The sequence below is a fragment of the Brachyhypopomus gauderio genome, chromosome 20, assembly GCF_052324685.1.
Source record: "Brachyhypopomus gauderio isolate BG-103 chromosome 20, BGAUD_0.2, whole genome shotgun sequence".
In the NCBI taxonomy this organism is placed as follows: Eukaryota; Metazoa; Chordata; class Actinopteri; order Gymnotiformes; family Hypopomidae; genus Brachyhypopomus; species Brachyhypopomus gauderio.
Window position 1 is genome coordinate 7,265,754 of NC_135230.1, and position 19,416 is coordinate 7,285,169.

At 40.1% G+C, this 19,416-nt stretch overlaps 1 protein-coding gene across 1 annotated transcript; it reads right to left on the bottom strand.

Moving 5' to 3' along the window:
* Positions 1-7,078: 7,078 nt before the first annotated feature.
* On the bottom strand, positions 7,079-15,894 carry cd2 (CD2 molecule). Its single transcript, XM_076983047.1, has 5 exons — positions 15,774-15,894; positions 15,296-15,589; positions 14,879-15,109; positions 14,334-14,486; positions 7,079-7,816 (listed from the first exon to the last, which is right to left on the bottom strand). The coding sequence occupies exons 1-5, from the start codon at positions 15,835-15,837 to the stop codon at positions 7,518-7,520; spliced, it is 1,041 nt and encodes a 346-aa protein (XP_076839162.1). The 5' UTR covers positions 15,838-15,894; the 3' UTR covers positions 7,079-7,517.
* Between the last annotated feature and the right edge of the window lie 3,522 nt (positions 15,895-19,416).

Consider the following 19,416-nt stretch of genomic DNA (forward strand, 5'->3'; position numbering starts at 1 on the left):
ACAGTATATCAGTGTATATCAGTATCAATTTTTTTTTTTTTTTTAATCAGTATCAATATCAGTGTGATCAATATCAGTGGGTAAATTATTACTGCTATATTACTGCTGTATATTTTGTGTGTGTGTGTGTGTGTGTGTGTGTGTGTGTGTGTGTGTGTGTGCATGCATGAGTCTACGTTTACCCAATATGTTTAAGGCATGTTTCTATTGTGACGTAACAAAATATACCATATACAAAATACCCTTCGTGGCAGATTCAATAAGGTACTGGAAACATTCCTCAGAGAATCTGGTCCATATTGACATGATAGCGTCACACAGTTGCTGCAGATTTGTCGGCAGCACATCCATGATGTGAATCTCCTGTTCCGCCACATTGAGTTGCTGCCCTGTGATTGGCTGATTTTACATTTGCATTAATTAGCAGTTGGAAAGGTGTACCTAATAAAGCAGCCGGTCAGTGTATATACTGTCTTTGATATTGATCACACACACACACACACACACACACACACACACACACACACACACACACACACACACACACACACACACACACACACACACACACACAGTGGATGTTTGGTCATAGTTTACTTGCTCACTCCATCAAAAGATCCAATACAAGTGACAATGCTACACTCTTTATTTCTGGAGATATAGAAGTGACATTCTCACAGATGTGACATCTTGGTAATATCTACCGGTTCTTATATCAGATTTTGGAAGCATGTGGGATGGTATTACTGCTTCACAGATTTTGGGAAGAACACTCCGTCTTGATGTGTTGTTCAGTATTGTGTAGATTCAGTATTGTGTAGATTCAGTATTGTGTAGATTCCACTATGGAACTGAGGAGAGTCATATTGCCATCATGTCTAATGTGGGAAGTCATGACTCACACTATAAGGAGGGTGGTTCTTCAGGTGACGGTCACCTGTGCACTGTCCACCTGCACCTGTCATCAGTTTTCTACAGGCACCTGCTGAACGAGGAAGTACTTGGACCTGCTGAACAGGAAGTGCTGCTAAAACCAGTGGAGACCTGCAGCCCATAGTTACGTCCAGGAATGTGTTTATGCAAAATCCATTTATAATATGTCACATTATAAGTACTGTTATTATATAGAAAAGACTGGTGCCAAAATATGAAAATAATGCAATGTAAATGCTAGTTAAATGCAATTAAAAAATGCTTTGCACAAACTGTGTGCTCTCATCATACAGCAGAGGGCGCTGTTGTCAATACAATACAATGCAATAATATACAGTACAATGCAAGATTTTGCAATGCAACTCCAAATTTTAAATGTCTGCAAGTTTGGGATTGCACTGAAATAATGCATAACTTTCACATATGCATGTGATCACATCCTTTCAAAATCCATTAACACAATTTTTCCCAGAGTTGAATCTTCAAGCTATGAATGAATGAATGAATGAAATTATGAATGAATGAATGAATACCCTTAAAACTATTTAAAAGCATATCACTGCATATTTCAAAAAATGTGGATTGTATTACATTCATGTTTATGAAATTATGATTATTAAATAGTGAAAAAAGTCAAATTCAAGCCCCATATTTGTAAGTGCAAAAGAAGAAGTATATATAAACATTCTACATTTGCATAATCACTGAATGTTCAATTGGCCCTAACATGAATAAGTTATTTTTAAAGAAGCTATTTTTAATTTAGATAATATATTCATAGAAGAATAAAACAACCCACAGTGGTACTGTGGATCTTTTCTTGTGCCAGATTACAAACAATAACAACAAAAACCTTTTAGTATTAAACACTTCCTGGGTGGTTGGGCATAGGAAGTGCCTTCAAAAACAAAAATCATCCTCAAACAAACCTAAAAGATGAAAGTAGGCACAAATGGCTATTTCAGCTCAGTGGTATTTCGTGTGTGAGGTGTTACATACCATTTTCAGTGCTTCACCCTGTGAAGTTTTTTCTCTTTCAGTGAAGTGTCCTTATATTCGCAACCTGACACGTGGTTGAGGAGTGGGACTTTTTTTTATCTATGAAAATTATTTATTTGATCATTATGCCTTTTTATTTAAATTGAGAGAAATGTTTTATAAATCTGCAAAGAGCATTATTACACACCTTCAGTAGCAAGCATTAAAGCATTGATTAAAACAAATAGTTTTAGACACTTAGTATGGTACTATAGGTACTTTAGACACTTAGTATAACATATTATTATTATTATTATTAATAAGAGTAAAAATAACATATTATTATTACCATTTCTATTATGACCTTTATAATTATTATACACTAATTTATAAAGCCATCAAATCATCATATCAACCATCAGTGTTAATGCCCAGGTCCTTACATTTAGATTTGGGTTGAGAATGAACTTGGTGGTCTTTACATTTACGTGTTCATTTACATTTACATTTACATGTTCATTTACATTTACATGCTCATCATATCAACCATCAGTGTTAATGCCCAGGTCCTTACATTTAGATTTGGGTTGAGAATGAACTTGGTGGGCTTTACATTTACGTGTTCATTTACATTTACATGTTCGTTTACATGTACATGTTCATTTACATTTACATGCTCATTTACATTTTCATTTACATTTACATTTACATGTGCATATACATGTACATGTACATGTACAATTTAGCAGGCACTTTTTTCTAGACCAACTTACAAATTGATTTGCCATCTGCTGACAAAATACAAAGTAGGTAGGTCAGAAGTCAAGATACCCTTGAACCGGAATACTGCTAAACTACAGGAATCAGTGCCAATACTTAGAAGTGTAAATAAACATATGCTCAATACCAGACAATTAAAAGTACAATGACAATCGCAAAACTACAGGACTTAAAACTATGAGCTAGGCTGCGGAGCTATTTAGCAGATTCTTTTAGGACCGAACACCAATACTTCTGTTTTCTCACAGTGCATGAGGATGTTTATAACTACCCAGGCTTTGATGCTATCTATGGACTTCTGTGGTTGTGGTTGAACTGAGTGTGTAAAAAAAAAAAAAAAGATGTATATCAACCAACATATAAAATATATAATGTGTGTGTGTGTGTCTATATATATATATATATATATATATATATATATATATATATATATATACACTGTAGATTGCTAAAAAAAATTAAAGGGAACACTAAAATAACACATCCTAGATCTCAATGAATAAAATAACCCCGTTGAAAGTCTTTCTTTATTTCAAAGTGGTAGGGTAGGCCACGTAAACTGACAGACCTTTGCACAGGAAAACACACACAATGAGCAGGAAAGGTCTGGAGCCCTGATCCCTAACCTTACATACACTGTCACACTGGTGCTTGCTGGCACACAAACTCATATATATAACCCTAATCCTAAATTTGTGAACCACCCAAATATGGTCATTGTATTCTTAAAATAATAATAATAATCTTATGAAAAGAACTTCCAAATGTATCTATTTGTAAAACAGACCTTCCAGATAATAATGGACACACAGAAAAAAAGTTATTTAGTTAGATTTAGTTTGTAGTTAATGGCACCTCCTTTTGCAGCCATTACTTCAACCAAATGTGTTCTGTAAATCACAAGTTCTGTAATGTGTTCTGTAAATCACAAGTGTCTCACATATTGTTTTTAGCATTTTTGCCCAGTCCTCCTTGCAGATCTCTGCCAAGGACATCTGGCATGTACCACCCTCTTTAGATCTTGCTACAGCATTTTTATGGGATTGAGGTCCAGACTTTAACTGGGCCAATCCAGAGTGCAAATCTTCTTTCTCATAAGCCATTCCTTGGTAGTTTTGCTGGAATGCTTTGGTTTGTTGTGTTGTTGCATAATCCATTTGCATCCCAGCTTCAACACCCTAACTTGAGTTTATGCTCAAGAATTTCTTGATGGTTCTGGGAATTGATGGTTCCCTGGATAATGTGGAATCATCCAGGTCCAGAAGAAGAAAAGCAGACTCAGACCTTCACATTTCCACCACCATGCTTCACTGTTGGGAGGAGGATCTTCTAGTGTTGACTTTTCTCTAAACATGTTGCCTGTGATTGTGGCCAAATAATTAAATTTTGGATTCTTCTGTCCAGAGAATGGACTTCCGGAAAGCCCCTTGTTCCGGAAAGCCCCAGTGCTCTCTGGCAAACAGGAGCAAAATTTGCTCTTTCTTGAGAGCAGATGCTTCCGCTTCCTTCTAGCAACTCCCCCATGAATGCCGCGTCTGTTCTCTAACAAGGAGCTTAACGGCAAAAAACCAGCTGTTCAATACATTACCAATACATTTCCTGGTTCAATTAGAATTGGTATTTAAACAGTCTTCCACATCATGCTGTTCACATTTTGACCTCATGAGACCAAGAAGACACCTGAGAATTGATCAACAATAGTCTAGCTATTGCGAGGCTCCAAAACATGAAGTTCTTCTGAAGTGACCGCTGAGCTTAGAGTGTCACAGAGTGTCCTAAGGAGATTTCAACAGATATTCAGAGGGACTGGAAGAGAAAGGCGTGGAGTTAGACGTCCGTGGGCCACATTTCACACTGATCACCACTTAATTGTGAACGGTGCCCTTTGGAACCGCATGATGAATGCCGTACAACTTCAGACACATTTCAGGGAGGCGAGGGACACCCAAGTGTCTTGTCAGACCATTGAAAACTGTTTACATCTGAGTGCTAGATGACCTGCATGGATACCTGACCACACCACCAGACACAGGCGTCATCGTCTTGCATGGGTCTTACATGGGTCTTGCTTGAGCCTTTGGTGGTGGTGGTGTTACAGTGTGTGTCTAGTCAATACAGAACTGCCCTACACTTTTGGAATAGTACAGCGAGAAGCCCATAGTACTTGAATAACATCATTAATCCAGTCGTTGTTCCTCCGCATGGACAACTCGGGCCTAATTTCACCTTCATGGACGACGATGCTCCAGCTCATTGAGGTCACATCGTTAGGGAGCAGCTGCTGGAGACTGGGGCACCTCAAATGAAGTGGCCTGTACTTTCTCCAGACCTGAATCCCATAGAAAACCTCACGAGGCATAGAAAACCTCATTGTCCAGAGGGCCACCCTTCAAGAAGAGCGGGATGCCATGACTCAGCAGTCCTTGAATACTCACCGAGGAAGATGTTCATGGTTAGTATGATATATATTTAAACTGGCCATGGCGAGAGCAGCTTGCAGCAAAAGGCTTTGATTATTGTCGTCCCTAGGGTTAGTGCCAACGGCACAAACGGGATCAACGGGTTGGGGACGGACACGGGGACACACAGAGATGGAGGGGAATGGGTTCCCCCGAGCGCCACACTGGGACCCCTGCACCCGGCAGGGTTGGCAGTCCTGGGAACTGACCCATGGATGGAGGACCCACAGATGCTGGGGGCGGTGTCTAAAGCGCCCACACCTGCAGTGGGGACAGCTGGAGGATACACTCCACGAGACTCCCCGTTAACCTGTCTTTGGTGGGGGCTCTTTAGCCCTGACGGTGGTACGAGGCATGAATGGAGCCTTGTTAGGGATCTATGGTCTGTTGCGTGCCAGACTCGACAGTTCTCGCACCTCACCCTGTTTCTGCTCTCTCGCGGCTTGACCGAACTCTCCCGGTCTGTGAGGGACGCTAATGACAGGCTTGGTTTATTAACTAGCTTTTTGCTTTGTAGCACTAAACAAACATGAAAACACACGTGCAAGTCAAACCAACAACTGACACCGAACTCAGTCAAGACCAAACCTATAGGCTATAGGTGCTGTGTATAGCACAGCCACACACACACACACACACAAGCACGAAACACCCACTGAAGTGCATATATGGACACAGATGCTCTCATGCACACCGACACGCCCCCAAGGAAGGACTAGGGGGCTGTACCGTGACAGTGTTCTAATAAAAATAAACATTTTAAACAATAACTGCTTATTTATTTGAGAATTAAACTCTTCAGACTGAGAAACATGCTAAAAATAATAATCCTGAATCTGTATTATTACATACAAAAAAGCAATAAATGCAAAGACCCAATATAATCTAAATAATGTTGGGCACTTTTTCATTATACAATTAATTCATCTTCCAGAACATTATATGAGAACACTTATACAAGCCCAGTTTACGCAGATCTTGACTGCATATTGAAAATCGCAAAATTTGCATCAGGTTTTGAAACCTTGCATAAGGTTTTGGAAACTTCACTGATTTTGGAAAATAAAACCTGTGGTAGGAGTTAATATATAGTATACAATAGTATATGTCATGTTTCCATTCAAACATCTAGTCGACGTAGCAGGCTGTGCTTCAACTCTAGGGAAAAAAATTGCCTCAGCTTTTTTTGGTCAAATAAACAGGTCACAGATCTGTGTCACTGATGAAAACAAAACAAAAAAAAGAAACAAGGAAAGAAAAAAGACACTAACACAACCACAGCTAATGACAACAAAGGGCTTTCTGAGAGAGTCGATACAAAAACACGCACATTACCATTTAATTTCAAACTCATCAAAAAAATACTGTGCAACATACACAGAACAATTAGGCATTCAAATTCCATGGACTAAGATTAATATTGATTATCGAAGAAAAAGAAGTTGAAAAGAAAGTTGTGTGAAGAGAGAAAAGTAATTTTTTGGAGATAATTTTGACTGTTTAAACTACATTTTTGCTCTCCTGTTCTATCACAGCCATATAAAACGATGACTGGATTGCAAGATGCAGTGAAGTCTCTTTCACACAGGAAATGAGCAGACGATACTGAGAAGCACGGCTTTTGCTATATGCTTTTAAACCACATCCCGGAGTGGAAGAAAAGAGTGCAGACATTGTATTTAGGTTTGTTTGTGCAAAACTTGAGTACGCAAGTCAAAGACATAAAATGCATAATTATCGTAATGGAAGATATTTGGTGTTTCTCTTTGTAGGGAAAATATGCACTTGGTGACCATTTCACAGGGTTGATGTTATTCTGTGTACATTTTAACCTCACAACCAATAATTGCTTTCATTGCTTTTTGTCTATAAATGTTTTTAACTATCAAACCAGTTTATAATCTTTATAAACACGCACTGGCCAAACATTTAAACATCTTGGAACCATTCTTTATTTCTTCATTTAGCATACATGAAATTATGCTACTAATTCGACATAATTTTTTATTCATCAGAGTAGCACCACCCCCAATTTTCCTTGATGTCAGCTGAAGTCTCTGTCTGAATGCTATCTTTACCATCTAGCCACCTACAGACGTTTCCACAAATAATAAGCACTAAATGCAAAAAAAAAAGTAAATATATTCTTGAATAAAATTCATTGAATAAAATATTCATTGAATAAAATATTCATTGAATAAAATATTATTGAAGTGATCAGAATATTAGTGAAAAGTGTACAAACTTGCATGAAGGACGTAATTGGGTTAAAAGACAACAGGTATCACCTTCCCCGAGGACTTCTCAAATATCAAAATACACCAATGCTGGCCCTGCAAGAACGGTCTGAAGTGCTGGAGTAGGTTCTCATGGCTGCATGTACATAGGCGGTTCACAGTTTTTGGTGCGTGGAGCCTTTTTTCTGGGTTGGGGTAATGGTGGAGTCTCCTCATCCTCGTCGATTGGAGGTGGAGGGGGCCGCCCACGGCTCTGGCCCTTGGTTTTGGTCTGGATCTGAGGCAGGACCATAGATGTGTCGTTGGTGTATTCATCTGCGTCATCCTCAGGGACCGGGGGAGCTGGCTGACCTCTGGCCGTGTGCTTCGACCTTGGCTCGTCGCAAAATGAAGGGTTGTGAAGGTGGTTCAACCTGAATTCCTCTTCATCTACAGTTGGGAAAGGAGAAATGTTTTATTACTACGGAAAATGTTTTTCTGTGCTACTTGTGATTTTATCATCATCGTGCTTAGAACCGAAAAAAAGACCTCTAATACTGAAACAAAGCTGATTAGTGTCCTTCCCTTCGAAGATTCATTCACTTGCCACAGGGGGTAAGATAAGTTTTAACAAATGTGCATAATAATCTCAGAGATCTTCCCAAAAAACTCTAATATCTCTCACTAAATTATAGAACACAGGAACTACACAGGTACGAGAAGAGCCACTACACACCTCAACATTTTTTTCCATATAAAAAAGCGTCAATCAAAATACAACCGTCAGTGCAGATGGACGATCCACTACTTTTTAATGTCATGCGATCTACCCACACTTCCTTCACAAAATACCAGACGATTTTGAAATTCCCCCCGGACATTTTTTTAGGTCTCAAAAGTAGGACATGTCTGAGAAAAAGAGGACGTCTGTTCACCCTAGTGCAAATTTTATTTGGAAAATATTACTGTTCTGAGGAAACTAAGCACCTTTCTGAAATTTTGGATTATTCAACTTAATCCATTAGCTTATGTCCAATGCGTATGCACCACGAGGAAAACTCCAAATACTACTTCTACTACTACTATTACTACTACTACTACTACTAATATTATTATTAATAATCATAATTGGGTTCTGAAGTGTTTCTGAATTCTGAATGTGGAGGCATATTTTTTTAAAGCAATTTACACAATTTAGTCAACGTAGAGCAGGATGTTAGTGTAACTCAAGTATGTCAGTTTTACTGAAACATTTACCATTTCCTCACAAAAATGAGTCCATGCAGCTGGGTTACATTTGGTGGGGGGAAGGGGGGTTAGAAAGAGGTCACTGCGATAGCGTGACATTCTGTGACATGGTTAGAACATTTGGTACAAGGAACATTTACCAACATACAGCTCATTGGATTTTTATTAAACAAATGTTAATCTTCATTTCAATGGGGTAAAGAAGAGCAGATTTATGTCGGACATGGTTCAGACAAAAATGCTGTAATTATGGCCCAACCAATCTTAACCTGACAGATACATCGTTATATAAAAACTCCAGCAGCACTTGAGGGCATAGCAGATCTCACTATATCTCCACCACCACATCACCCAAATGACAGCTTGATGTGCTCCGTATTCACACTTTGGCTAAGAGTGCTAAGAAGTGCATTTGATGCACAATACATTACAAAATGTCATACTACCATTTTTACTGCTTTTATTTATGTATGTATGCACTGTAATTATGATCAATGCAGGTATGATAAACGATTTGTAACTGTATTTATTCACTAACATGGAGAATAAACACATCATAATTCCAGGTTTTTGCCATAGGAAGCCATCACTGGATGATCCAGCTCTTCTCACAATGAACACAATGGCCATACTATGTCCCCCTAGTGAGGACCACCTGAGCTTATTAGCTACTGAGAGACTCTCAGTAAAGGTGTGTGTTTTTGCACTAACTGCGTGTTTCTTTTTTTATTCCTATTGACTCCAGTCTAATTGACTTCAATGCCCATGTAGACTTCAATGCCCATGTGGACTTCAATGCCCATGTTGGGAACTCGGTCTGAAACCGATGATATAAAGCTTCTGTGAAAGTCATGTAAATTCCAAATACCTTATCTGAACAACACAAGGATGTGCTCATAAGGGTACAGAACAATACCAGAGTATCAATTTTGTAATAAAGTCAGATGTCTTGAGATATCTTGGAACATCTAGCAGATCATTGTGAGAGACTTTCAACTTTCTCAAGTGCTGAGTGAGGACATTGGGTTTGTTTGAACCACATTCGAATAATAATTTGTTGAGGCAGTTGCAACAAACCATTATCCAAAACATACTGGTGGACCAGTGCATCATACTGAAGGACGCGACATGAGTAATGCTCAGATGTAGGAGTGGAGAACGCCCTCTGGGTGGCCTGTAAGATGTTCTGGTCAATGACTCAGAAAGAGGAGATGAAACATCAGCCAAGGTGTTCTGAGATATGACTAGACATGTTGAAAACACTGGACACTGAACACACCTCTTCAATGCCACATGGATAATTGGTATGGTGCCCTTGGACGGTCTTGGACTGGACTGGTGATGTTATATATATTTGAAGGTTTGATGTTATATATATTTGAAGGTTTGATGTTATATATGTTTGAAAAGCAGATGTAACGATGCGGAGTCAGGAGGCAGACACAATCGCTGCAGAGAACTACATTTATTTATATCAGAGGCGGGACTAACTCCTGTGACCTCAACCTTGCCAACACGCATGTCACGAGTTCGGCGCGGCATATTGACTAAACATACAAACAAAACCCTACACAGAAATACACACTGATCCAAGGACAGCGATAACCACTCAGACAACAGTAATGGAAAAGTCACACAAATTCGGATCACAATGTCTAACAGAACTGCTAAGCAAGACATACGAAGAACATCGCAAAAGCTTAACTAAGTATAAATATCATACAGAGAGAACAACCAAACAACACAGGCGAGACTGAAGACACATTACAACTAAACCAAAAAGACAGTACATACGGAGGACAAGCAAGCAGCATAGACCAGACTAGAAAAGCATTTACTTATACCAACGTAGGAAACTCAACAGAATGAACTAAAGATGACAGACATACAAACTAGAAACTCAAACAGACCTTGACAACTCAAAACAATCATGGAAGCCCTAGAAACTGGAATAACAAGGAGACAGGAGAACGAGATAACAGACACTGACGACATGAACCAACCTAACAAATTAGACCCACAAGTAAAGCATGAACTCACACAGACTATATTACAAACTACTCACAACCCAAATAACTTAAAACAGCTGGCATAACATTGGGCAGGGATTAACAAAAGGGGTGTTACGAATCATAACAAATCAACTAACGGAAAACTGAGGAGGGAACGAAGGCAGGATACCCACAAAGGGGCGGAGCTAAACGTTACAGTAGACCAGCACAACCAGCAGTCTCACTCCTCATCCTCCGAGGGAAGGTCTATGCCAGCACAATGGAGAGGAGAAGCTGCACGAGAGCTCAATCTATTATACAGTTGGACCAAAGTGGTTTCCACGCAGGTTGCAAAATCAAGACTATCTGGTGGAACAGGTCCATTCGATGGCAGTTTCATCAGGACCCAGAAGTACGCCAAACCAGTATACATGTGCTTTTTGGCACATGGCTGTGTACGCAGAAACAAATAGCAGATTATGGAGTGCATAGGATTATGGATACAGGATTATGGAGTTAGGTTCCTGTGTAACGTCCAGTCCCTCCCTCCTCCCGGGTCCCGCCTAGCTCCCGCTCCCATTCGTCCCTTCGTCTGTCTGTCACGCCCTGTCGTTAGTCTCGCACACCTGAGTCTTGTTTCACCGTCTCGTCTCTGTGTATAAAGAACCCCAAGTGTTTCATTCCCTTGTCGGTCATTCCCTGTACGTGAGTCCTCGCTGTTCCCCTGTCTTGCCTTCCTTCTTCTCTTCTTTAGTCTCTGTTTTGCTCCCTCTCCTCGTCCGTTGGTTATTGTTCCCTGTGTTTTACGCTTGTTGATCACTGCTTTTGTTTCCCGTCGTTAGTAATGTTATGTTTCACTCTCTCATGGTCTATGTAGTTATTCATTATGCTGTAGTGTTGCCAGTATTCCGTTTGCCCCCTGTATTGATTGCATCTCGTGTGTTTTGGTCTGTTATCATGTTCTCATGTGTTCGCTTCTCCCTATTGCTTACTTAACCGTTGTAGTAGTGTCCTTTTCGTAGCGTTTACTTTAGCTTCCTTGTTTCGTGTATGCGCTGTGTCTATTGTGTTTGGGTTTGTATCGTGTTTCCCTTTGTGTATTGTCTGGTAGGGTTTGTCTGTCTCCTTCTAGTTGATGTCTCTTAGTTTTGTTCTCCCCCTGGATTCTGTTTATATTACGTGGTGTTTGTATTTAATAAATTAGTTAAATTGCACTTGCGTCACTCCTGCTACCTCCTGCCCCCGTGAAATGTTACATCCTGTTTATTTATGGAGGATTATGGAGTTAGTCCCATCTCTGTAACAATGCAGCAAAAGCTGAGCTTGTATTTTTGCTTTTAAGCCATAGTCATTCAATGTTGGTTTGTCATTATTATGGACAAAATATCAAGGATAAGTTAAAGCTTTAATGGTGTCCAATACAGATGACCAGAGGTGAAATCTCTATTGTTTGTGGATGTTCTCTTAGTGGATATTCTCTTGTTCTCTAAGGATTAACTTTGACCTGCACGTGACTGCCTCTAAGATGAATTTGAGAAATCAGCAATGATCTCCAGGTCTGAGGTCATGGAGCTCTCCTGGTCATGGATGAGAGGAGAAGACTGGCCCTTTGCGGAGGTGTTTTAGCACTCCAGGATTTTGTAATGGAAAAAGGGGACCTTGTGGCTGATAAATTCACTGGGTTAACGCCAGTAGTGTTATGATTTCTGAGTTGGTTTATGATGGTGAAGCAGAAGGTTCTAGAATGAACCCCCCCCCAATCTTCATGATTATATATACACACACAAGTGTGAATGCAGGTGGGCAACATAATGTTAAAGTTCTGCAACTACAATCACTCCCCCTCAAGATTGAGAGGAAACACACTGAGCATGGTATTTATATTAGTATGTAGTGCATGTTACACTATGAGTGTGTAGAATACAACTGTGACCATCAACAGGAAAAATGTAAAAAAAAATTATGATCACGATGTAAGTTGCCAGGATTACATCTCTCTTGAATCTCTATTCTGTGTAAGCATACATCATGCCATAATATGGCTATTGAAAGCAGTGTTGTTAATTTGTTTCAATAGCAGCTAGCCACCATAGAGCCATGGTTATCCCTTTACACACAGAGGTGAGTGTTCAGACGTTATAAAATGATTACAAACAGTGATGATCAAAAAGTATATCACAAGGATGCTTTACAATAATTATTCTGTATCCCATGATGCAATGTTGACGTACACATGCCACTAGGGCTGGCTGGCTATGGTGCACCCAGAGGCGGTCTTTGCGTAGAGGCGTTGCTAGGCAATTGCCTTGGGCCCCTCCCACTGTAGGGCCCCCTTGTCTAGCTAAAGCCAGGTTCACACTACACGACTTTTCAGTCGTCAGGTTTTTGTGCCGTTCGCACTACACGACTGGTTGTGCTGTAATCGTGAGTCTTTCAGGTGTTGTGGCTTTCACACTACATAACTGATCGGCTCACGAATTAAACGACTGGGGAATCGCCTCATCTGGCTGCCGTCCAAAAACACAAGAACACTAAAACGAAACACTCGCGAGAACCAGCAACACCACATAGAAAAAAAAAACCACTCCATAGTCCCAAATTGCCAAAATTATTTCATCTCTCCGTTGCAGTGAACATAGATATAGTCAATCGCACTATTTCTCCAGTGCTGTCACAATACCTTAAACACAGTGTTGTAGTAAAGTTGTATGAAGCTAGACGCTGCTGTTGACTCACAGTCGCCGACTGGGCTACATATTAAACATGCTAGATATCTGCCGGTCGTCTGCGATGAGTTGGCGACCACTCGGCGACGGCTCGGCGAGCGTCTTTCAGCAGTTCACACTACACGACTGAGCGAGCGCCGAGTGATCCCCGATTTGCCTCCGACCACAGTTTCTGTCGGCGATCTACAAAAACAGTCGGCGACTGAAAAACCAGCCTAAAATCGTGTAGTGTGAACTTGAACTTATTTCTCGCATATTAATGTTGATGGGCCCCCTAGCTAAATTCGCCTTGAGCCCCCAAATTGCTAGGTCCGCCACTGGGTGCACCCATATATACCGCTCAACCGATAAATCTCTTTTCTGAATAAAGTATTCTGAATAAAACATGGTGTCTTCTCCAGAACTAAACACTTGCAACTTTTGAACATCTCTGATCTGTAGTGATGGTGCAATAAGTGTGTCTGTATCTGCAGTGATGGTGCATTGCATAATTTTCAAATACCACTTTGATTCAGTTGCCCTGCCAGGTATTGGCACACAAGAGTTGAGGCTGGTGTTACGTCACTGTTAGGTTGAATTTTGGCTGGAAATGTTTGTCACCCCCCCCCAAACGTATCCAACCAATAGCAGTTCTGTTGTTAGACTCACCACTGATTTGGGTAGTGAGTGTTCAAATGTGTAACATAGGATGGAAGAATTTACATTTGATCATTTGTTTACATCACCTTTTCCCCCCCAAAAAATACCAAATCACAAATAAAATCCTTGATTATACATATATAGCTCCCTCATTATTATGAAGGCTTAGTCCAATTCATGACATATAATAACAATGTCATTATTTATTTTATTTTATTTATTTTTACAGAAACTGAAAGGCAGACTCTTGACTCCATTTTCAAAAATCAGTTAGAGTGTAATTCTTGTTGCTGGTGTTTATGAAGCTGTATAATGTTTCAAGGGTGTGGAAATGCCTTTGGTGAAGTGGGAGACTGGGCTTACCTAGATGGTGTTTCTCTCGCCGCTTACAGCTTCTGCAGGCAAATATTATCAGCACAACTATCAGTAAGAGTATGAGACCTCCTCCGCCTGCTAGGATAGCCACCATGATCCATAGATCAAAGCCCCAGAGGAGTTGCTCATTAGGATCTGAACCTGTGCAAAAAATACACCATTCTTATTCAGGCATGAACAAAACCAGCAAGAGCATGTAAACTTCAATAGCTGGTTAATAGAAACAAACATGCAGTTAACAATTTCTCCAGTATAAATACCACAGTTTCAACTAAATGATTTATGTACGCTAGAAAACACTAACTAAAGTGGAACATTGCTGTACTGGGACAGTTCAGTCTGTAGGATACTACTTTAAAAATTTTTGAATTTGCTTTTTAAAGTAAAATTTGGACTGAAATTGCAGATGCATGTAATTTATCTTTGTATGTTCAGTATATTTTGCGTAAGACAAAGATTTAAATGAAAATCACACAAAAACCGAAAGACAATACTAACTGTAACTGTAAAACAGTGAAAACAAAACTACTTACAATCTGCTATGACCTCTTCACTAGCATTACTGTGTACTGGATTTCTCACACTACATTTATACTTCGAATAGTCATGATTTTTGACTTCCAGAATTGTTTCCTTGCTATTGACATGTTTTCCATCTTTCAGCCAGGTGATTTCTTCCTCTTTTTTTGGTTGAAATGTACATTTAAGTTTAGGCTTCTCTTTTTCCTTACAATCAACAGTAATATTTGGCTTAGATATCCTTTCTGGTAAATATGAAAATAGAGCATTGTTAGCATTATTATCATTCTGATTATTATGCTTTTATTATTATGTACCTTAATAACCAAACCAAGCAAACAAAACAACCCAAATAACATATAATATAAAATAATAATATAATGTAATATAACTATTATAATACAAATAAAATATACAATAATGTTTCTTACCATAAATACAGAGTTCTTTGGTGTCTTTGAATTGCTGCTTGCCATCATTATCATAAATGAAAACAATATAACTGCCCTCAGATTGTAGACTGACTTTTTTGACCATCAGGGACCCGTTTTCTGTAAGATCACCAGTTTTGTTTTGTCCCCTTTTTTTGACATGTCCAATTTTTTTGGATATGCCATGGACTGAGGTATGTGTCCATTTTATTTCTTCAGTATTCTGAGCTGGTTTTGACAATTTAATGATCACAGACTCTCCTACTAATGATTTGTAGTCACATGTTCTAGAAGCTGTGGAGAAAGACATTTTAGACCCTTGTAATAACAAGACACAATATACGTTAATTTCATTAATGAATACACATACACAAATATTTGAAAATTAATGCCAACCATCCCTCTAACATTTTGCAAAATGAATGATCTGGTCTATTCTGTATTTATATGGATTTTAAGGAGATATACCAAAACATACCTTTATAAGAAATAATAAGCAGACTGCAGAGGAATATGACTGTAACACCATCTTTGTACTTCATTGTTCTGGTTAAGAGTTTCTCTGAAAACTGGAGGAAACGGTTTCAGTTTCCTGTATTTGAGTGAGGATGTCTGTTAATACAGCAAATAGGTTGTAGATCATCCTACAGAGACACTGGTGGCTCTCTGGTGCCTCAAGTGGAAGTAAGTAAGTAGGTAAGTAAAATTTTATTTATATAGCACTTTTTCAAGTCAACCTACAAAGTGCTTCACAAAAGTAGTAATAAAATACAATAATAATTAAATAAATTCCAATCGATTTCAAAAAATAAAAAGATGGCTTACAAACTCAAACCCACAATTTGAGTACAATACAATAATTAAAATCATAAGCACATACAAACAGCGATCAGAACGATTTTAGTTAGCAAACTCCTTCAAACGCTAGAGTGTACAGATGTGTTTTTAGCCTTTTTTTGAAAAGGCTAAGGGACTCGGCAAGCCTTATCTCCAAGGGCAAATTATTCCACAACAGGGGAGCTCGAACGGCAAACGCACAATCCCCCTTCCTTTTTCGCTTTGTTCTAGGCACTACTAAGAGCCCCTGGCCGGAGGACCTTAGCGTTCTACTATTTGAGTAAGGGACCAGCAAGTCGGTAAGATATTCCGGAGCATCCCCTTTAAGTGCTTGGAAGGTTAAAACCAACAATTTAAAATCAACTCTAAACTTAATGGGGAGCCAATGAAGCGATGCTAAAACAGGAGTTATATGCTCCCTTTTTTTAGTTCTAGTAAGTAGACGAGCAGCCGAGTTTTGGACTAACTGAAGCTGTGCCATTGTGCCTTGGTTTAAGCATGTAAATAGCCCGTTACAATAATCTAGGCGAGATGAAATAAAAACATGGATAATTCTTTCCAAATCTTTAAAAGGTAATATATGTCTAATCTTAGAAATATTTCGTAATTGTAGATATGAGGATTGAACAAGCCTTTTGATATGCTTTGAGAAAGTAAGCTTCCTATCAAAAATAACCCCCAAATTACGAGGATAAGGATTTATCCTTAGGGCCAAACAACCAAGGTCTTGTAAATTAACAGTGGTATTGTCATCTCCTAAAATCAAAACCTCTGTTTTACCTTCATTTAGGTGTAGATAATTACATGACATCCACTCTTTTATAGCTTCCAGACAATCAGTTAAGAGCTTTAATTTACTTGAGTCATGTAAATTAAAGTGGAAGTGAAAATGTTTACAGCAGGCTGGTCTGACTTGACAAACCTCATGAAAATAGTGCCAGCCAGAATAAAAATGGGAATTTGGGTATGGGAATTTTGTTCCAAATCATTTACTCAAAATAATTAAATCGACAAGCAAAATAATAATTCCACAATCAAAATATATTGTGAGAAGGTGCCACATAACCTCAGTTACCCCACAGCAAATTAATTTTACATTTCAATAGCATTTAATATCATTTAACAGTATTTTATGATTTCACTTTGTTTAAACAGTGTTTAACATCATTTAACAGTTTATTGTGTTGTCAACATTAAAACACCTCATCCTCAACTACCCCACAGCAAAATACCCCTTAAAGACTACATCTTTAATCTAATAGTCTTCAACAACTACCCCAACTACTAAATAACCGTTCAGCCAAAACTATTTAGCCATTCACACATATTAACACAAACCCAACAGTTACTGTAAACAACACCTCAACAACAACTACCCCAACATCTAAATGCTTGTCAACCTCAACCAAAATATGTCTCCTCATTCAAATAGCAATTAAACAAAAATGTCACAATGGTGAAATACCCCTCAACCACAACTACCTCATAGCCAATCACACACCACAGATTAATACTCCTCAACAACGACAACCCTATCAGCCTTGTGCATTCAACCACGGCTACCACATCAGCTAAATAACCTATGAGCCTGAACGACACAACAGCATTTGGCGCTACTTAACAGTATATCAGGATTTCAAGATTTATTTTATAACTCCTTCCAACTATAAAGATAGAACATCTAAAACAGAACAGTGAACTCCAAGCACCAAACTGTGTTTCATACAGACTAGACTCATCCATCCACCCCTTATATACTGCCCTTCACCCACCCACCCCTTATATACTGCCCTTCACCCACCCACCCCTTATATACTGCCCTTCATCCACCCACCCCTTATATACTGCCCTTCACCCACCCACCTCTTATATACTGCCCTTCATCCACCCACCTCTTATATACTGCCCTTCACCCACCCACCTCTTATATACTGCCCGTCACCCACCCACCCCATATACTGCCCTTCATCCACCCACCCCTTATATACTGCCCTTCACCCACCCACCCCTTATATACTGCCCTTCACCCACCCACCCCTTATATACTGCCCTTCACCCACCCACCCCTTATATACTGCCCTTCATCCACCCACCCCTTATATACTGCCCTTCACCCACCCACCCCTTATATACTGCTCTTCATCCACCCACCCCTTATATACTGCCCTTCACCCACCCACCCCTTATATACTGCCCGTCACCCACCCACCCCTTATATACTGCCCTTCACCCATCCACCCCTTATATACTGCCCTTCATCCACCCACCCCTTATATACTGCCCTTCACCCACCCACCCCTTATATACTGCCCTTCACCCACCCACCCCTTATATACTACCATTCACCCACCCACCCCTTATATACTGCCCTTCACCCACCCACCCCTTATACTGCCCTTCATCCACCCACCCCTTATATACTGCCCTTCATCCACCCACCCCTTATATACTGCCCTTCACCCACCCACCCCTTATATACTGCCCTTCATCCACCCACCCCTTATATACTGCCCTTCACCCACCCACCCCTTATATACTGCCCTTCACCCACCCACCCCTTATATACTGCCCTTCATCCACCCACCCCTTATATACTGCCCTTCATCCACCCACCCCTTATATACTGCCCTTCACCCACCCACCCCTTATATACTGCCCTTCATCCACCCACCTCTTATATACTGCCCTTCATCCACCCACCTCTTATATACTGCCCTTCATCCACCCACCCCTTATACTGCCCTTCATCCACCCACCCCTTATATACTGCCCTTCATCCACCCACCCCTTATACTGCCCTTCATCCACCCACCCCTTATATACTGCCCTTCACCCACCCACCCCTTATATACTGCCCTTCATCCACCCACCCCTTATATACTGACCTTCACCCACCCACCCCTTATATACTGACCTTCATCCACCCACCCCATATACTGCCCTTCATCCACCCACCCCTTATATACTGCCCTTCATCCACCCACCCACCCCTTATATACTGCCCTTCACCCACCCACCCCTTATATACTGCCCTTCACCCACCCACCCCTTATATACTGCCCTTCACCCACCCACCCCTTATATACTGCCCTTCACCCACCCACCCCTTATATACTGCCCTTCACCCACCCACCCCTTATATACTGCCCTTCACCCACCCACCCCTTATATACTGCCCTTCACCCACCCACCCCTTATATACTGCCCTTCACCCACCCACCCCTTATATACTGCCCTTCACCCATCCACCCCTTATATACTGCCCTTCATCCACCCACCTCTTA

Coding starts and splice junctions, on each gene's coding strand:
- cd2 (XM_076983047.1), bottom strand. CDS start 15,837: ATGAAGTACAAAGATGGTGTTACAGTCATATTCCTCTGCAGTCTGCTT. Junction 14,487..14,878: donor TGAAGAGGTCATAGCAGATT/GTAAGTAGTTTT, acceptor TTTTTTGCACAG/GTTCAGATCCTAATGAGCAA. Junction 7,817..14,333: donor GCGAGAGAAACACCATCTAG/GTAAGCCCAGTC, acceptor TCCCAACTGTAG/ATGAAGAGGAATTCAGGTTG.